The 20,688-nt window shown below is 36.4% G+C and overlaps 1 protein-coding gene across 3 annotated transcripts; it reads left to right on the top strand.

Annotated features, from left to right (window-relative positions):
• The first annotated feature begins 1,398 nt into the window (after window positions 1–1,398).
• On the top strand, window positions 1,399–19,391 carry cbwd (COBW domain containing). 3 transcript variants are annotated; one of them, XM_053625489.1, is made up of 15 exons: window positions 1,399–1,753; window positions 1,992–2,091; window positions 3,068–3,158; window positions 5,315–5,407; window positions 5,685–5,776; window positions 7,052–7,111; window positions 8,034–8,071; window positions 9,630–9,676; window positions 11,800–11,886; window positions 12,067–12,111; window positions 12,400–12,456; window positions 14,550–14,601; window positions 17,242–17,310; window positions 17,400–17,465; window positions 18,291–18,587. In XM_053625489.1, the coding sequence occupies exons 2-15, from the start codon at window positions 1,998–2,000 to the stop codon at window positions 18,498–18,500; spliced, it is 1,101 nt and encodes a 366-aa protein (XP_053481464.1). In that variant the 5' UTR covers window positions 1,399–1,753; window positions 1,992–1,997; the 3' UTR covers window positions 18,501–18,587. The 3 variants fall into 3 exon arrangements, with proteins under 3 accessions (XP_053481464.1, XP_053481462.1, XP_053481463.1); XM_053625488.1 differs by lacking the exon at window positions 1,399–1,753 and adding an exon at window positions 18,606–19,391 and having other exon boundaries at window positions 1,777–2,091; window positions 18,291–18,420; XM_053625487.1 differs by lacking the exon at window positions 1,399–1,753 and having other exon boundaries at window positions 1,774–2,091.
• Window positions 19,392–20,688: the final 1,297 nt, after the last annotated feature.

The raw sequence follows: 20,688 nt of genomic DNA on the forward strand, positions 1-20,688 counted from the left end.
CTTTATGAAGATGCTGATTTCCTATTCCAGCAGGGCTTGACACCTGCCCACCAGTCCCAAAACTACTAGTAACTGGTTTACTGACCATGGTATTACTGTGCTTGATTGACCAGCCAACTCACCTGACCTGAACTCCATAGAAAATCTATGAGAGACACCAGACCCAACAATACAGACGAGCTGAAGGCCACTATAAAAGCAACCTGGGCTTCCATAACACCTCAGTAGTGCCACAGGCTGATTGCCTCCATGCCACGCCGCATTGATGCAGTAATTCATGCAAAAGGAAGCCTGACCAAGTATTTCTTGTTTTTGTTTTGAAGCATGAACAATTTGGATGGTGTAGCCAAAACCAGTAAAAATCAAAGGCCTTTTTCAATTACTGTTTTCTGTAAATTACTTTTTTACTGTGTTGTATAAAAAATAAAGTGCCATTCAAGTACTCTTAATATTTTCTTTTTGTGTTTATTTTGTTTTACATCACAGTGCTGATGAATGCTCAATTGTGATCGGTCTGAAGGTGCTGATTCATTTTCCAATTTCAGCAGCTCTGACAATAGTTCCAGCTGCAAGGCAAATCACAAGTTTATGTTAATGCACTTGTTCTAATACATTATTGTTTTTTTATAGTAACAAAAGAACATAATGTAATCACTGATATATTGAAGTTTTGTCTGTAGAGGTGTTTAACATTTTTGTAAAGAGTCTTCAGTCTGACACGGGAAAGCCTGCAGCACAGGGCTTTGAGCTTTGTGGATTCTCTGTGTATGAGAAACCAAAAACAAAACAAAACAAAAAAAGCTGACTGAAAGTGACTGTTTTACATTGTAAGTGGTAACAGGAACTAACTTGATGATGATAAAATGTACAACAAAATGTTCTTGTAAATAAAAAAAAATTATATACATATATATATTTAAATTGTTGTGTTGGTAAATTGCTGTGGTATAAGAGAAATAATGTGCTATTGTTGGAAAAGAATCAAGAATCGACTTCAGGGTGATAACAGTAACCCTGGTCTGATGATTATTTTCTACAACAGCACTCCTTGTAGTGTTTTATACATAACATAATCACTTGTTATTAAATCCCCCTTTTTAAAACCATTTTTCCTGAACAAAACAAAGTTTGTAATGACCCATGATTATTTTTCCTTGCATAACTGTGGCTGAAATTGTTTCATGAAATCTTAATCTAACGTCAAGTGAACACAGTAACATTAAGATTCATTTTATGAAATCTGTTTAAATAATTAAATCAGCAAGGTAGTGCCTTGACAAAAATAAGAATTCTTGCATTGATGTTATTTATACACTCATAACACTGAGAGTGAAACACGCTTCACCATTCACAGTGACGACCAAATCAGATGTTGATCTTCAAAAAAACAAACAAAAAAAAAAAACAAACCACACAGCTCGTATATGAGAGTCGGCTCGCAATGTTCACTTAAAAGAACCGGCTCAAGGAGTCGACTCGTTCGCAAACGACACATCACTATAGCTGTCTACATTAGCTGAATTCGTGTGTTTCTTCGAAGAGATAAAACTCTTGAAATTACACTTCAAATGTACTAAAATACAGTACAGTATGTCGTAATTATACGAAGACGGGAATCTAGGAACTGTTCTCAGAACCAATGGACACAGTGGGACCGTAATTGGTGATACACCGCCTTCACTGTTTGCACGAGTTTATCTCCATTTAAAACAACCTCCTCAAGAAACGAGCAAATTAGAAACTACAGTATAAGGTAAGTTGCATCTTTTTTTTTTTTTTAAGTGAAATTAGCCTTATTGGCTGTGAGTTACGAGTTAGTTAATTAGCTGTGCGGTGAAATTTACTTGCAAGCACAAGTGTACAGTCCTGCCTGCTACTACAAACGCTGGCACAAACGCTGGCACAAACGCTGGCACAACGAATACAAGGAGTTGTATGTTGAATGCTGTGTGAAAACACTATTCTCTTTATTTCGCTAATACCTTATGCAGCTTCCGATGGATGATGACTGTCCAGAGCTGGTTCCTATTGAGGAGAAGAACACGACACCTTCAGCTCAGATCCCTGTCACCATCATCACCGGTTACCTGGGTGTGTTTCACTTTCTGTTGTACTGAAGTCAGAGACTGGGGTGAATTAAGCTTTAACAAGTCAAACTTTGCATTTAAAACATTTAATCTTGGCTTAATCACCCTGCACTGTATGGCCAAAAGTATGTGGACACCTGACAGTCACACTTGTGTGTTTGTTGAACATCTCATTCCAGCTTTAGTCCCCCTTCGCTGTTATACTAAACTGCATTCTTCTGTGAAGGCTTTCCATTAGATTTTGGAGCATATGGGGTTTTGCTCATTCAGCCACAAGAGCATTAGTGAGGTCAGGCACTGATGTCGGGCGAGGAGGTCTGTTGTGCAGTCAGCATTCCAGTTCATCCTGAAGGTGTTAAGTGGGGTCACTCCAACCCTGCCAAATCATGTCTTCATGGACCTCACTTTGTGCACAGGTTCATTGTCATGTTGGAACAGGTTTGGGCCTCTTAGTTTCATTGAAGGGGAATTGTAATGCTACAGTGTACCAAGTCATTCTATACAACTGTGTGCTTCCAACTTTTTGGCAACAGTTTGGGGAACAGCCACATATGAGTTTGATGGTCAGGTGTCCAAAAATCTCTGGCCATATAGTGTATATTAACTTTAGTATGTCACGCTGTGACTTTAAACACCAGTTTAAAAAAAAAAATTCAAGTAAAGCATGAAGTTTATGAAAATGCAAGACTTTAAGCTCACATGGTACTTAATGTCATGCTCCTGTTTGCATACGGGTGGCATATGTTGGTGTTTATTGTATGATTCACAATGAATAGCATTACAGTTAGGAATTATAACGTTCTAAATGTGCTATAAATGTACAACGGGGAAAAAAACAACGCTTTACCTGAAAATTCACCTTCTGAGGAAGATGCTGTAGTACTTTAATATAAAGTGCATTGTTTCTGATATTCTAAATAATTTGATTGATTCCTAAAGTTGAAACATCATCTTGTTTTCCCCTGACCTATCTTTTCCAGGTGCTGGGAAGACAACGCTCTTGAATTACATACTGACCGAGCAGCATAACAAAAGAATAGCAGTTATACTCAATGAGTTTGGTGAAGGCAAGTAAACACTCAAGATTACAACAGAAAGGCAAGAGATTTTGGATTAGAAAATTAAGAGAGAATGGCTAATGAATGTGGGGGTAATCCATGCCATATTTAAATTCAGTCAGAGTGGAAAAATGTAAAATACGTCATATGTAACAATATTTTTCCATAGTGACATGAGGAAGATATAGTAAAATGAATATTGAAACCTGAATATCTTTACATTACTGGATCACTATACCAAAAAATGTGTGTGGGGATTTAAAAAAAGACAGGCATTCTGCTGTGTTGTAAAGGGACAAAAACTAAATGTAAAACACCTCTTAAGATGACACACTGACCCTACATTTTAATACGTAGCGCAAAACAGGTGCTATAAATGTAATAAATTCATGTTCCAATCACAGTCCTCTATTGAATTAGAGTGACGAGCAAACGTTACCCTGTCAATTTAGAGTCATTTAAAAAAGTAATGTATTAGAAATATCTCTTTGGAAAGAAATTACATTAATAATCTTGCACAGCATCTAGGGAGCAGTAATTTTAGATATTAGTGTATCAAAAAATGAGAGCATGGAACAGAAATTCACTATAGCTTAACTTAACTTTGAAAATTCCATAAGTGCTTTATATTATTATGAAAGAACTTCAGGTATGAATGTTGTCAGTGTGAACAGCTTTAAAGCACCATGCAGGTTAATACTTCTGTCTGTATACTGCAGATTATGCAGGGAGTCCCAAAAGTCTCCATACACAGGGGAAATTAACAACTTTTTAGGAAAATGTCTTCCAAAATTTTTCATGCTTAGTTTATATTATAGATTTTTTTTTCAGACAGCCTTTAAGAATGCCTTTGACAAAAGAAGGCATTGAAATCATTCTCATGCTGTCGCAAGATTGCGATGGACTGTAACAAGAAACATGGCAAGCACGTCACACTCTCTGTTGCCAAACAAATGAACAAAATCTGGAAGTGTTGCAGTCCAACTGAGAAGTGGGCATCTACGAACATCCACTGACGAAGGCGCACCCAACATGGTTCTAGCAGAAATTGTCCCCTATGTATGGAGACTTTTAGGTCATTATTTAAAAAGTAAATACACATTCATTAATTAAGTCAAAAAAAAAAAAGAAGATGATCAACAAATGTGAGAACAGTGTTTTGGTTTTTTTTTTTTTTTTGCCTTTTAGTTCACAATGTTTTTTTTTTCATGTTGCAATGCTGTGTCTTTAATGCTTTTGGTATTATTCAATGGTGGTTGTAATAAATAAGAGATGTTTTCTGAAATGCTCTTAAAGTACTGTCCTGAAGGGGGCAGCAGAGTCATAGTGTTAGTATTGATCTGTCTCTTTAATGTCCTGAGACTTGAAGCTAATTGTGGGCAGTAGTTCAAAATGGAATAATTGTTTTTGTGAAATGCATTGTAGACTGTCACTGCACAAATGGAGCTCTGGAGTAGTACGTCATCCGGGTAACTTTGGCATAATGGAAATATTCCTGTTCTTCATATATTGCATACTACATACAGCTTTTGGGTGTGGCTTAGTGTGAGTAGGCTGTAAAGAATTTTGGCATTTTGAACAAAGATATGCGTGGCCATCCTCAGATAGTTTTGTATGAGCTTAATGTAAGACACTTCAGTGTAAACGCCTGCTCTGATAATTGTGAAGAGAATCGAGTAGTTAGTCTTTGCTTTGAACCGATCATATGTCGAACCTTTGCTTTTGTATACTAACCGTTTCACTTCGTACAAACCTTCAAAATGTATTCAGCCCTCTTTAACTATTTTTATATATCATTCTCAGATTGTATATTTTAAATATAGTAAATAAATATAGTAAGGAAAGTCTGAAGCATTTTATCAATTTACTAAATTTAAGAAAAAATATAGCGAGGTTTTTAAAAGTATTCATACCCCTTTATAAATGTAAGACTTACTTAAGTTGATGGTTAATGTGTACGTAAGAAATTTGTCATTCAGCTGTTTTCAGTTATTTCTCATGGATAAATAATAGTCCGTCTCTTTGTGAGGTCTATCAGCTTGGTCGAGATCCACAGAACAAAAGTCAATGAAGCACTCAAAACCATATTCTGAAATGTGTGATGTGATGTTCTTGATATTATACTGAAAAATTCCTGGTGTGTGTGTGTGTGTGGTGTTGTGCAGGCAGTGCTCTGGAGAAGTCCCTGGCAGTGAGCCAGGCAGGAGAGCTGTATGAAGAGTGGCTGGAACTCAGGAATGGCTGTCTTTGCTGCTCAGTGAAGTATGACCCTGCTTAACTCTGATCAGTTTAGGAAACTCATCTTGTCAGTGGTGGACTCTTTCCACTGATCAGTGAGTTAAGGGAGTGTTAATAAGTTGTGCTTAGCAACTGATGGGCTACAGTCAGTATTTGTAGGCCTACAAAGTGCACTTATTTGAAATGTGTGTCTGATAAAATGTTCAAGGAGTATAGATACAACCTAGTTGTATCTTATAAACTTCAGCTTAGTGTATATTTTCTCTGCATTGTTTTTTATTTGCACTCACTCCATGTGCAGGGATAATGGCCTGAAAGCGATTGAAAATCTGATGGAAAAGAAAGGGAAGTTCGACTACATTCTTCTTGAGACGACTGGTCTGGCAGATCCAGGTGATTCATCCTCTTTGTTTTCTTTGTTTACTCAGTCTGTGTCACTCATGCCCAGTGTATGTTTGTTTAGTCAATCTTATACTTTGAAATTTACTTTAAAGCCATTATAATTCTGAGTGAATTACCAGTGAGGCAAATTTCACTCCCATGAAGAAACCGAGCATCTGCTACAGATGTCAAACTGGTTCATGTTTAGAAAACTGGAGTCGATGAACTACGGCCAGATGTTTTGCCCTGCTACAGTATGTTCCAGGTACTTGATTCGGTCTGAAAAAATACTTTAACGACCCCTGGGTTAGAGGGGTTTTGTACAAGGGGCTATCCGTTGCTCTCTGCCATTGCTGCAATATAAACTCCCAACCTTCTGATCACCAGAAACCTGTTAGTCTACCACTAGTATATAAATGTATTATTTTTAAGTGATCGTTTTTTAAATAAAAAGATTTTATGATGCATGGAGACATTGCATCAAGTGCAGGCAAACATGTGGGGCTCAGATTATCCTCAACAAATCATAAGTAAAGAAAATCATCAGATAGTACAGTGCTTTGGTAAAATAGAAATCAATAGGAAAGTCATGTGGGGTGCCACCTCTGCCAAACAGACTCCACAAATGATTGACGGGTGTCAGGGACCGTCGCTTGTCAGGGTCTGGCAGACAAAGTAACATGTGGAGCTGACAGAGCATGCTCAGACCCGGGCTTGTCTCATAACTCTGGCTTGTCATTGGCTGAGACAGGCCTGTCACTCTGTAGGGTCTCATGGGATTGATATCCTCCCCTCACCAACAATGTGGTGGTAGCCTGAATGGGTTATGCGTCCAATGTCTTTTAAGAACACCACTTTCATTACCAGCCTATCAAATATTTACAGTGCTTTCTTATTCTACCCTGACGGCCAGACAAAAGTCCATTATGTGAACAAGATTGGCCAACTCTGTTGCATGAATCTGTGAAATCACTCAAACCAGAAAGGTTGAAAAGCATGGAAACAAACAAAACAGATCTTGTAGTGAAAAAAACCCTCAAACCACCCGTGAAATTTGTTAATGCATTTTAAAGCACATGGGGACTTGTTTAAGCTGTTATCTTTAATTATACATTACTAAGAAATTATTTTAGTTTCGTTACAACCCGTGCATTGATATCCTGGTATCCCAAAGTTTTTTTTGTGTGTGTATTTTCTTGCTTTTTCTCTTTGACATTAAAATAAGACTTGTCATTGTAATTTCTGTAGTTGTTACAGTAGTTGTTTTTATGTGTTTTTCCACTTTAGGAGCAGTTGCCTCAATGTTCTGGGTTGATGCTGAATTAGGAAGTGATCTTTACCTGGACGGTAAGAGATCGTTTTCTATCTCTTCATCTCTGTCCCTATCCTCATTCTCGCTAACTCCTTTTATAGAGATATGCCACTCCTGTTCTAAATTTTTTAAGATTACCAGTATGTAAACCAAGATATTTAACGTATGCATAAATAGCAATTACACTGTGAAGATCTTTAATGTGATTACAATCTACAATGGGATGATCTCTCTGACATCTTTAATTTTGGTAAATTATTTTCCAACGTCAAGTACTATAAACTATAGTAAACTATATAAACTTTATACTGTTTATTATTTATAGTTTATAAATGTATTTATAAACTATAAATAATAAACAGTAGTGAAATAGAATACACAGTGATAAAACCTAAAGGGGAAATATAAGTATAATAATAATAGTAAAGAGATTAAAAAGTATACAAATATAGAATAAAATACATTTTTATGGAATTAATTCAAAGTTAAAATTTTAATAGAATACTACATATAAAATAATAAATTCAATTCAAATGACACAATAAATACCAAAACAAACATGAGTTTAAAAGCTTTTTACCTGAGCTCCTTAATAAAAACTGGTATTGTGTTCCATGGCTTCATATCATAGTAACAGTAGGAGGCTTCTCCTCTTTGTCTGTATTTTAAAGAGAGGATTTCTAGCAAATCTCATCATTGTCCTATTATTGTTACAACATTTAATCCACATTTTATCACCATTCCTGTGGAAATATCAATAATCATTCCATACGTGAATATTTTTAGTTTTGTCTTCTGGCATGCATTTATTACTATTAAAGATTGATAGTGAGAAATTAATCATGTTCATTTTATTACATTATTGTCCCCTCTGTTCATAAGAGCAGTATGAGTAGGAAGTCCAATATATGTCTATAACAAATGTCCTTTAAAATCTCTAAAAATTTATTGTTTCAGGCATTATTACAGTTATTGATGCGAAATACGGATTGCAGGTGAGTGAAGCAGTAGAATATTTGTATAAAATGTGTAGGCTGAGTTATGTTGCAAATACCCAATAATTCCATTGCAAGATTATTTAGGAGCTGGAAAACTAAGGCAGAGTCATCTTGTTTTGCCTTTTGGTCATGGGAGGAACCTTGAAGAAATGAAGCCATTGTTTGATTACACACCAAGAATATATACTCCTTTATATATGTATATATATATATATATACACTCCTTTTTATTTTATTTATTTATTTATTTATTATTGTATTCTTTATTTCTTATATAGCATTTAGTATGGAACTTGCAAACCCAGTTTCATTGTACTTGTGCAATGACAGTAAAGATTTTCTATTCTGTAAAGCAGTTCCACAAGCTAGTTTGTGTGAGGCCTAGAGGCAGTTCTTTCGTCATATCACCTCTTTGTTTTGGGGTTGCGAATATCCATTCTTTTGCGCCCTTCCCCACATGTCGCTTCCTCCACCGAGCATTGGAGAAGGACAGTGATAGTGACACCTGGATAATAGGGCGCCATTTGAAGGGTGTCAGAGCCAGCAGGTCGTCCCCGTTTACGCTCCTGCTGGCACCTCGGCCCATTCGTCCCCTCTGGGGAGCTCAGGAGAGGGAGGGGATGATAGAAACTAAAGGAATTGTAGGAATCATTCTAATGGGCCTGTCACCTTTGTGCCCACTCCCACGCCAAGACCTGATGTGTTCATCAGATGTGGTTGTGTATGTGTGTGTGGTGAAATGGAGCTTTAATGAGAGTTGATTTTTACCCCTGCTCTCCTCACAGCTTACTGGCGTGGACATGTTCAGATTTTATTTCTTTGCTGTCAGTGAGAATGATTGCCAGGGTCTGGGGTTAGTGTGGACAGGTGTGATGGCTCTTATAGATGACAGAGGCCTGGTCTCTGGGGTCGGTGTTATTACAGATTTAACATGGCCAGTGAAAAATCTCACATCCTACCACACACCCTGCCAACCAAAGTGAAAAGCAAAAACAGATTATCTTTTCAATAAGCAAACTGTTTGGAAGTTATCATAGTTTGGTGATTGAACCTCCATGTCGTTTCCTTTTCATTTCAGAGCTGTCACTTCATTTCTTGTGATTTTTTTTTTGTATCTATATTCTCATCAACACATTAGAGTTGCTGGACAAACTCTAATATTTTTGTTGTTGGATACAGATTTCTATTGTATTAATATAGATTGTGGCAAATTAATGGGAAAACCCATGGCTCTGTAATGCTGTGGAGGCATTTATTTATTTTGGTTGTATTGATTTGCAGTGACTCTTCCCTCATGCAAAGTTCTTCTGACTGATCACCTTCATCCTTTACAATAAATATTTCTCTCCTGATGAAAGTGGTCTTTTCTATAATGATAATCACTGCATCCACATTACACCAGTGATCACTGAATGGTTTAATGAGTATAAAAACAATGTAAATCATATGCTATGGCCCTCACCAGTTCCCAGCACAGTTGATCAAAACATTCATGAGGCCTATATACTTTATAATCATTATTTGTTCTGATTTCTTTTTGCTTTTTGTTTTATAGCATCTGACTGAAGAGAAACCAGGAGGCTTGATAAATGAAGCTGTAAGGTAAACGAACACTTCCCTGATTAGAATCATGCGTAGCAATGTTGAGCCGGTGAATTTTCTCACTGCAGAAGGAAAAGAGAGAAAAAGTTTTTCTGTTGTTGTTGTTTTTTTTAACAGACTTTATTGAAATTCAATGCATTATTTTTCAGCCGTTTTTTTAAAAGAGGGGTGGAATGAAGATTATTTATGTGTGTGTGTGTTTTGTTTTGTTTTTTAGCACATGCAAGGTAAAATACAATTGAGTACAATTTTGATGCATGATAAAATCCAGTAATTCCCATGAATAATTATTTTTACTGCAACAAAAACAATAGTTCTTAATATTCACATTAAAAACTATTAATATTGATATTAATAGTTTTTAATTCACAGTCTAAAAGCCATAATATTGCGTTTTTCATATTTCACACTAGACCATAGACGCAGTTAAACAAAAATGACTTTTTCTTCAAAAAAAAAAGTTGTTTCTTCATTAAAAATACCAACAAAATAAGTTGTGTTGGTCAATTTTATATCCAATTTCACTTAGGTTTTCCTGATATATTTAAAAATCTTTGTATTCTAAAAGTAATTCTGAGTGATCCCATTTGCATTACAGATTAGCACTAAGGTTTTTTTTTTTATATATATATAGTTATGGCCAAACAACTCCAGTAAACTTGCAACCCTTTTTCCCCATGACTTGCATTTATGTTTGAAGAGGAATGGATTGCTTAACCTGGAAAGGTACTATCAGTGACCACTGGTGACATCCGATGTTTTAATCCAGTACAGGTTGTCTGAATGTAAATTTTATCAGTCTAAAAAGTAATCTTCTCTATATAGCTAAACATATAGCTCTTGTAATAATAGTTCAGAATAAGTTAATTAAAATAACAAAAGCTGCTAACAGTGCTATAGAATTCTTAATTCTGATTGGTCAGAAGGTGTTGATTAATTTTCTTTAACAGCAGCTCTGACAATAATTCTGGCTGCAAAGCAATCAAAGGTTTATTATTTTTGTGCTCCTTCTAATACTTTATTATTTCTGTAGTAACATATCATTCACACATTTACTCACATATAATTAATAGTTGATATGGTGACATACATGTACATTCCACAACATTAAATGTAACTGTAAACAGATAGAAAAAAAAAGCATGATTTGTGATTGATTAGTAATTTCATATTGTTGCCAAACTGTGGTATTAGTAGAATGAAACACTTCGGGACTTGTTGATATAGCAAAATAATTGGTTTTAGGCTGGTAACAGTAACTCTGCTTTGCTGCATCACACCACCTTGTCGTTGTTTATTTTCATATAACTACATAGACCAAAGTGTATTATTACTATAACTATTACTATTACTTGTTTAGGTGTCATGCTTGTTGTGTAACACTGAAATTGGTCAATTGGAACATTGCAGTTGCTTTAGCCAGTCCACATATAAAACTTTGAAATCGAATGCCAGTAAACTTCAATGTAGGTTGTTCAAAATGGTTACTAAGGCCTTATTAACATGTAACTGAATATGTAATTGATTTGACACCTCTCTAGCACCTGCATTTGTTTCTGTAGGGGTAAACATGTTACACATTATTTCCCTTTAATCCACCATATGGCTGGGTGCTGATAATGGTAGGACAAGAGTCGTCTCGCAGTGTGAGGCTGTCTCTCTCTGCTCAGCTGCTGTTACTGAGACATGCTGGAGATGATTTGAGCATGCTGGAATGCTCACAAGTGTCCGAGGCCATCGTCTCTGCCTCTGTTCTCCGTTTGTGTTTTCCTAGCACACAAAATGTTGGGACCTTTTGCGTATACCACCCACACGCTGTAAGACAACAAAGAGGGGGGACACACAAAACAACAAAGACTGTGTGTTTATGCTTCGAGACAAACAGACCCAGACACACACACACAGTCTTTTGCATATATTAGTGAATAGGGTATTTGAAGACGGTAATAAAGAGTGTGAAAAGCTATACGATGGCTTTGGTCTTTTGTGCATTGCTTGCTTTTCTCTCTCTCTCTCACACAGACACACACACACACACACACACACACACACACACACACACACACACAACGGAAAGCAACACTGCTAATGACCTACTTGTACTGCTCTCTCTTATTTTTCAGGCAGATAGCCCTTGCTGATCTGACAATTATTAATAAAACGGATCTGGTGAACGAGGCTGAGCTCGATCAGCTTCGAGACACGGTCAGGTATGAAACCACAACTGCACTTTGCAGTATTTTTAACCAGATAGAAATTTAACCAATTTCTTATTGTGCAACTTTTTTGCAACATTTTCCTCTCTACTAACCGTTGACTATCGATGTTATAGTGTTGAAACTTCTTTATAAAGCCATTCTCACATGCCTCTGTTGCCCTCTGCATTGCAGGTCTATTAATGGCCTCGTCAGGATGCTGGAAACACAAAGGTCTAGGTGAGTTTTTGCCACTTCATAAAGTGTGTGAGTACTCTCATGCACGTTTTGAAGGAGCGGGATTAGAACTTTCACCAGTCATAAAATGACACACTCACAATATCTGTCCAGTCCTGTTGTGCTTACAAAAACGAAACAAGCTTGACATTACACAAGCACCTTTAGCTGTTAGTCTTTCTGTTTCTATCTGCACAAGCAATTTCACCACCATCTGAGCCCGGAATGGGGTTTATTAAAGTTTCTCTTTTTAAATTGTCCTCACATTTATCATGACATTTCTCCTCGTAGGGTCGACTTATCTCAGGTGTTGGATCTGCATTCTTTCGATACCAAAGATAGTGTGAGGTAAGGTGTCCGATACAGCTAAGCTGAAGATTCATTGATGAAAACATGAATGAAATGTTACTCCAGTGCTTTTGTTCTTCCGAAAGAAATGTTCTGTACATGCTTCTATTGGCATAAAATTATATTCTGGACATATTTGAATTATGTAACACCGCATGCTGCATGCAGCTGGTTTCTTTAGTTATTATAGGAGCATATAGCAAGTGGTACTAAGGCAGTGCAGGGTGGTTTAAATAATTTTGAATCATTGGAGTAGATATAAGAGCCCTAGCTGCTACTCTATTTATACTACTTAAATGGAAATTTGATTCCACTATTTATTTTTAAACACAGACTCTCTCCTAATGGCCTAATATCATGAAACATTAATACAAACTAGGAGTATACAATTACTGAAAACATAAGACAAGAAAATGATGATAAATAATACTAATCAAGCCAAAATTAAATGGTGCATGCATAAATAAAATTAAGTGAATAGGAATTGCCTGTGGAATAAAAGCTATAGCCAATGATAAAATGGTGATAATGAGAGAGTTATTTAAATAAGATTAAATTAAATATATAAAATGAGCTATGAAAGATCATCATTTTAAAATAATAATAATAATAATAACTCAAAATGCCAGATACAAAGAATTACAGTTCCTGTGAAAATTCCTTTGTCAATAGGAACAGTTCTGTGAACTGGGAACTGGATTGGTATCCAGTTGTTGGAAAATTAGTAATAATAATTCAGCAAGTTGTATGTATATACAGTCTGTGGATACTGGAGGCCAACCCATTTTTCTATAAAGATCATAGCAATGCATAGTCTTCGTTTGCTCTTAATAAAATACAGACTACTGTGAAAGTCTCTGTAGGTTTTAGTGTTGTGGATTGGACCATTTGCTGTAATTTAAAATGGATAAGTATGTTGCTTAAATAACATATTTCTTGTTAGAAAAAGAAGAAAACATGATTGCATTTCATTACCACGATCACATAAATCTTAAATGAAAGTTTCACATCTAACCATAGTCCTAAATAGTTATACCCCCTTATCACATTTGATAACCATCACTTACTAGCATATTTTATAAATGGAAATTTGTATTGGTTGTTCATTAGCTAGTATAATGATTTAAAGTTTCTTTCTAGTGATCTTTCTCCCTTCTAAAAATGTTTGTAGCTCCCCATGGTGAAACAAAATGCTTTAATGATAATAATAAATAAATAGATACATTAATTAATAAAAGGTTTCTTAATCAGGTCAATTCATTTAACAAAAATGCTAAATGAGAATGTTTCAGTCATAAGGACTTTCTTCCACTTTAATCTCTGCTTTAACCCGAGCATCATATTAAGACTGCAGTTCAAGGATTCAGCTGTTGAATAGCCTTTAAAGTCCTTGAAAGTGACTGTTTACCAAAGCACTTAGTCATAGATCATAAATCGCATGTACTGTTAGAAAAGCCGCAGAGGGATTGATCAGACAGTAAAAGATGATCAGGCCAGCTCAAACATTGACATGCAGATAAACTAGATTAGCTCAAATTATCGAAAACAATGATGAACATTGTGAGCAAAAGACAGATTACTCATTTATCCCTACAAAGTGCGCCTTTAATTAGATGACCTGAGTTACACCAAAAGACAGTTACTAAGCGGTAAGCAGAGTGAAACGGTGTTAATGTGAATGGTCGAGGCCAGCTGCAGAGGATTAAAGCCTCCACCACATAGAAGCTCTACCGACGCGTGTCCATACAACCACCCTTTCAGCCTTTTAGCGCGCCCCATTTGCCCCCTGTGCTGGGGCGACCCCCCTCTGTTCTGCCTGTGTGGTACTCCCAGCGGAGAGAGTAATCCAGAGGGTAACGTTTACCCTCCCTTAGGGGTCATGGACTTCTCTCCATCTTTCTTAGTCTCTTGCATTCTGCCCACAAAAACTCCTTTTCTCTCACCAGCATATAGATTCTGTTTAAGACAGGCACCTAAAGACTGAGACTGTATATCTGTAAGAAGGTACTTTGATGTTTAAGGCCTTAAAAAACAATCTGTGGAATTGTTTATATTCAAATGACACTGTAATCATTGTATTGTATGTTTTTCAGGCTGGCAGAGAAACTACAGCTAATGAAAACAACACACTCGCATCTAGACAAGGTGATCGTTAGTTGTGCATAACTAGGTAAAATGTGATAACTGTGATTTAGAATCCAGATGTCCATTTAGTACAATAAAATGCTACATTTGGGCCGGTTCAGTGCAAAAAAAAAAAACCTATTAAATATGGGTCTGTTCAATGGCAAAAAGCTACATTTGGGCCTAATCAATGCAACGAGTTCTACGTAAAGGCAAGTGGGGTTTTATTATTCTACCATATAGCTTGTGTACATAGGATTGAAATGTCTTTCTCCGGCACCATGACAACACTTACCAATAAACATCAAATACACAGAGCAGTGCACATTGCCTAAGCATGACAACAGAACAGTGTTATACAACAATTGTCTGTAAACTATTGTGTACTGTAGTGCAGCAATCTTGGGTGAAAAGTAGCAGCAAATTAAAGACTCAATAATAATAATAATAATAATAATAATAATAAAAGTGTCCCATAGAGCATTATACTGTATGCCCATTTAGTGCCACAAATACTACATTTTGGCCCATTCTGTGTTTTGTTTAACCTTAAAGTTTCTTATAATTTTTTGTGTAAATTCCCCACTCACACCCACAAAAATGACTGTTTTAACAGTTTGTCATGTGATTACTCAGGCACTAGTGCAGAATCTCTCCACAACTGAATGTATTTCAGTAAAGATATTCCCCTTTTGGGAAGTGTTTTCTTTTCAGTTATTGATCTTAATACATATTATTTAGTAATTACAATGAATTATTTAGTTAAAACATTTTAATAGTAAAGGTGCATAGTTACAAAAATGTACATCTTTTAACAACAAACATTTGAATCTTGAATTCTAAGCCACCAACTGTTTCTGGGAATTGAAGGGGTTAATATAACATTTATCACATTACTACAAATTACACAATACAACAGTACCCAACCCCCTGGACTTCCTCTACTTCAAAGCCACTCATATAAAATATTTGAACCTTAGAGACTTCTGCTCTTTAGATCTCCAAATAGGTCTTAACTCCTTTTACTCACAGGATTGATGCTAGTTTTAAAGGCCTCAATTTGCTTATATTTCCTTCTCATATTCATTTTAAGGAGTGTAAGAGCTGGTGTATGTGGTTTGGGCGGAGGGAGATTGGTTTAGTTTTAGTATTGGCCCTCGATCTTTTCCCGCATGTGTACCCCCACCCCCCACCTATTTTCTCACGAGAAGAGCCCCATTGCTCTTTTCATGCAAACGAGAGCCCTGTTTTCTGTTGTTATTCCAGAGGAAAAAAGGAAGTGTGTTACCTCGACACTGTCAAACAATGGTTTAAATATCTGCGAAGTGGTCTTGTAATGCCCCAGGGAAGTTCACGGGTTTGGGGGGTGAAGAAAGACGAGTTGACCAAGACTGTGTGCAAAAACTGATACTGGCCTCTTGAGGAAATTAACCTTTTTAACACATTTGGTGATAAGACATTAACTGTGTTTGTCAAGTCAAATTTATTTATAAAGCACATTTAAAGACAACAGCAGTTGATCGAAAGTGATGTACAAAACATTCAAATTCATCACATTAAACAACATTATAACACAAAGAATAAAAATGTTTTAAGAGAAAAATAGCTATTTAGCTTTAGCTATTTGAAAATAGGTTAAAGGTGGAGGGAGAATTTTACAACGTTTGGGACAAACAACAGAAAAGGCCCGATCACCGTTTGTCTTGGTATGACAATGGGGGGCAGATAAAAGAAGTTGATTACTCTCCTACTAGAGCACTGAAATCATATAAGGGGGAAAAAGGTCAATGATGTACTGTGGAGTAGAACCAGAAAGAGCTTTGTGTATATATAAATTAGAATTTTAAAATCAATTCTAAACTTGATGGGAAGAAGTGAAGAGATGCTACAATAGGGGAAATATGATCCATCTTTTTGGTCCCTGTTAAAAATCTAGCTGCTACATTTTGCACAAGCTACAGACAGAATAAGGAAGATTGAGGAAGGCCGACATACAAAGAATTACAGTAGTCCAACTGTGATGTAACAAGAGCATGAATCACGTTTTAAATGGCAATAGAACTTAAATGAAAGAAGTTTCCCTTAACAACAGCACTGATTTGTTTATCAAAGTGCAAGTTTGAGTCAAATATAACTCCAGGATCTTTGACATATTTGTTAACAGAGAGGGGACCTAACTGGGTCTCAAGAGCAGAAGAAATAGTAGGGGAGCCCAAAATATTGACTTCAGTTTTTCTTTCATTTAACTGCAGACAATTGTTAGCCATCCAACATTTAATGCCGCAAGACATTTAAAAAGGGACCCAAAAGGACTGCTGCCATTGGACCTAACTGGCAAATATAATTGGGTATCAACAGCATAGCAGTGAAAGGAAATATCATATTTGCATAAAATAGAACCTAGGGGAAGAATATAAAGGGGGAAAAAACAGAGAACCCAATATTGAGCCCTGAGGAATACCACACGATAAGGGGGCAATGAAGAGAAGTTCCCGTTGTTTACTGCGAAAGTCCTATGTTTGTGATGCCATACAGAAATCCTATTAAACTCCTTCTGCCCATGCTTTATTGTTATTCACACATTTGGCATTTTTTAAAAAACAAATATTTATCTATACGTTGTTGTAAATGTTTTGTTTAATTTGTTCCTGTAATTTACAGACTATATTGACAGTTACATTTGAAGTACCTGGAAGTGTCTGTGAGGACCATTTAAATGTGTTTATTCAGGTACGATTAACCACTAATAAAGTACATCAATTAGTGCATGTAACAGCAACTTATATAGTGTTTGTCTGTATTTTTTGTGTCTGTTGTAGGACCTTTTATGGGAAAAGACGTTTAAGAACAAAGCAGGACTGCCTATGAATGTCATTCGCTTAAAGGTGAGATTAAAATAATCTCATAGATCATCTATCCTGTATGAGAGATTGTCACATGGGTGTTGATTTCTAATGATGTTAAGAGCAGCAGTTTGAAGTTACTTCAATAAAAGTAAAGTGAAAGCTCCTACTCTTCTACAAAGTACAATGCTGACTAACTAAAAGCAGAATGGGTTTACAATCCTCAAGTATAGGTATTGTATGTTGAGCTTTTCTGGGCTGCTTTATTTATTTTTCATGTTTTTATACAGTTCTGTCAGTGTTGTCTTTATCTTCTGGACTTGTAGCTATGGGAAAGTGTGAAATATGCTATAAAATGAGCGGGCTGTAAACCCACTTGGCTTAAACAAACTCTTCAAAAATTACTATTTGTTTAACTGTACGACCGGTTATTTGAGCTTTACTTGTAGAAAGAAATAGTTCACCAAAATATAACGTTTACCTTCACTGACTGACCAATTCTAAGCTACATTTGGAGAAATGGGAAATAAAATAATGTTGTTTCAGCCAGACTCAAGTGAAAGTAAAATACTTGTTCCTTAAACACAACAATAAACCTGAAAAAAAATCCTGTGTAATGACTATTGTACATTTAATTATTGTAAAGTAATGTTTGATGATGTTTAATATGGAAGGGGGTAAAACTAAAATGCTGAACTACTGATAGACAATCAATCAATAGTCAAAGAATGTGCTTTAGAATTTCCCTGTGAAAGTTAAAAAATACAATAAAAAAATAAAAAAAAGCTTAGTTGATGCCATTCATTATATGGACACAAGACCAGGTTAAGCCAGGTTAATCACTGATGTGTGTGTTGTGCTGCACAGGGCATCTTGTCTCTGCATGGTAAGCAGAAGAAGGCAATGCTGCAGGGCGTTCATGAGCTTTACGAGCTGGATGAAACGCCTGAGGCCTGGACAGATGGCGAGCCCAGGATCAATCGACTGGTCTTCATCGGTGAGAAGTCCACCTTTCCTGCTTTCTGGACTAAGTATTTCTGGATTCAGCCTAGTCCTGGGCCACATTTTTCATCATAACCTATATCTAGAAATAGACTCGCAATGTCACTTTTCAAGTCATAGTATATTGTTTAATTGGTGTTGATTTAAGCAGTCATAACACACACATTCTCTCAATTTTAGGTCGGCATCTGGATGGAGACCTTTTAAAGAAAGAGTTCCTCTCTTTAGTCTCCACTGGAGAGGATTGATGGAATAGAGGCATCATAAAGTAGGAGTGTGGATCTAGGCCATCCATATCCTATTTCATATGATTATAGACAAAATAAAGCTGACCACAGACCAGCACTACTATTCTAAGATAAGCAGACTGTAATTTCAGATTTTTCCAGTAATAGATTATGGTGCCTGCACAGTCGTTTGCATTCCCATCCTTGGTGCTCATGACTATGACTGTGACGTTAAGGTACTCGTGTCAGAAAGCTGCAAAGGACATTGTATTAGTGAGCTCTTGTGTGGTTACAAGAGTATTTGTAGTCTGTAAAGTTGTATATTTTAAGATGCTTGGTTTGGGATGTAAAAGAAAGCTACACTCAACATTACACAATGATTCACTTTAGAAAAATGGTCCTTCAAGGATTCTTAGGTGGGTTATGGGTTGCAGTGGCTAAAAATATTCATGGAGCCCTCTCTTATGGAGAACCTACGAGTTCTATATTCAACCTTTATTTCTGAGAGAGAACTTGAATAACCGCTGTCAAACGTGCAGCCATCACTTTTCACCAAGTTGCAATGGACTGATACCTTTACAAACAACTGCTGGTTTTTCTTGTTTGTTTTTTTTAATTATTAATTGCTAGGTTGTTGACATTCGTGTTGATGAGCAAATTTTAATTATTGGAAATTACTGGGTTTAATGTTTGTTTAACTATAAAGGCATTAATTAAATAAATAATGTTTTATATGAAATTGATTCTATTCATCAGAGTAACTCAAGCCCCCTATGATGCTTCATTTTATATAATATTAATAACAACTATGATGATGATGATGATGATGATGATGATGATTTATTATTATTGTTGTTATTATTATTATGTACTTAAACACAAGTAAATGTAATTATGTTTGAGTGAAACTAATTAGCCCAACAGCAATTTAGAAAAAATAATAATAAATCACAAGAAAAACCTAAAGGTCTTGTGATTTGGTGTGTTTTTTTTTTTTTGGGTATGCTGCTTCATGTGAGATTCTCCATTACTTGAAGCACCCACTTAACACCCAGGATTGTAATGCTGTAAAGTGGCAAAGTCTCACTATTCTACGAAAAAAAACGTGCAAGTGTGAATAAATGAATAAGAATATAATAATGCATTTGAATATAAGGAACTGGCTCCACCCACATGGTCTTTTTTCTGCAGTTTCTATTGTAGTGTGGAATGCTTTACATACACTGATTTGTATCTGCTTAAGTAACACCGTATTCCTTTTTGATTAAGGTGTGATGTTCAGTATTTGTCATTTCATGTTTCATGCAGGGAGTAGACGATGTCGGTCATGTTTTCTTTACCTGTTTAATTAGTAAATGTATGATCTCAACGCACCCACACCCCCACTACCACCCCCCCGAACTGTGAGGAAGTGGACGGGCTGGTCCAGCCCTCTTTCAGCTGTACGTGAGATCAGTGCTAAATGCTTTAAGCCAACACGTTTGCTTTGAGGATGGTTCAGGTCATTCATGTAGCCGTAATAAAACACCGCCGTGTTCCCCTGCAGGCTGTAATACAGCTGCGCCGTTTCCTACTATATTCTCATGCTAAAGAGCCGTTTAGCGGCCTCTAAGCGCCCATCCTCGGGCAGGCCAGGGAGGCGCTCCACGGTCATTCTCATGGTCGCACCGCCCGCCGCGAGCTTCAGGTGGCAAACTAAACCAAACACAGGGGGTCCTGCGGGAAAACGATCCGCGGTTTAATCCCGACTTTACAGGCATGGGGTGAAAAAAACACTCCCAAGTCTCACCTCAACTCCCACTGAGCTACTGCTTCTGAAGGCAAAATATGCAAGTGTAAGATAGACTTGGATAATTCGAGCTAGCCTATATACACTCAGAAAAAGGTGCATAAATTACTGGCTGGAAATTAACTTTGAGTAAAGGTAGACCTATATGCATCTTGGAAAAATGTATACCCTAAAGGTACAAAACCAGTGGTACAATTTAGAACCTTTCTTGTTTATTTCTTATTTATTCATCTATTTATTTCTGCAC

The sequence above is a fragment of the Ictalurus furcatus genome, chromosome 5 (genome assembly GCF_023375685.1).
Source record: "Ictalurus furcatus strain D&B chromosome 5, Billie_1.0, whole genome shotgun sequence".
Lineage (NCBI taxonomy): Eukaryota > Metazoa > Chordata > Actinopteri > Siluriformes > Ictaluridae > Ictalurus > Ictalurus furcatus.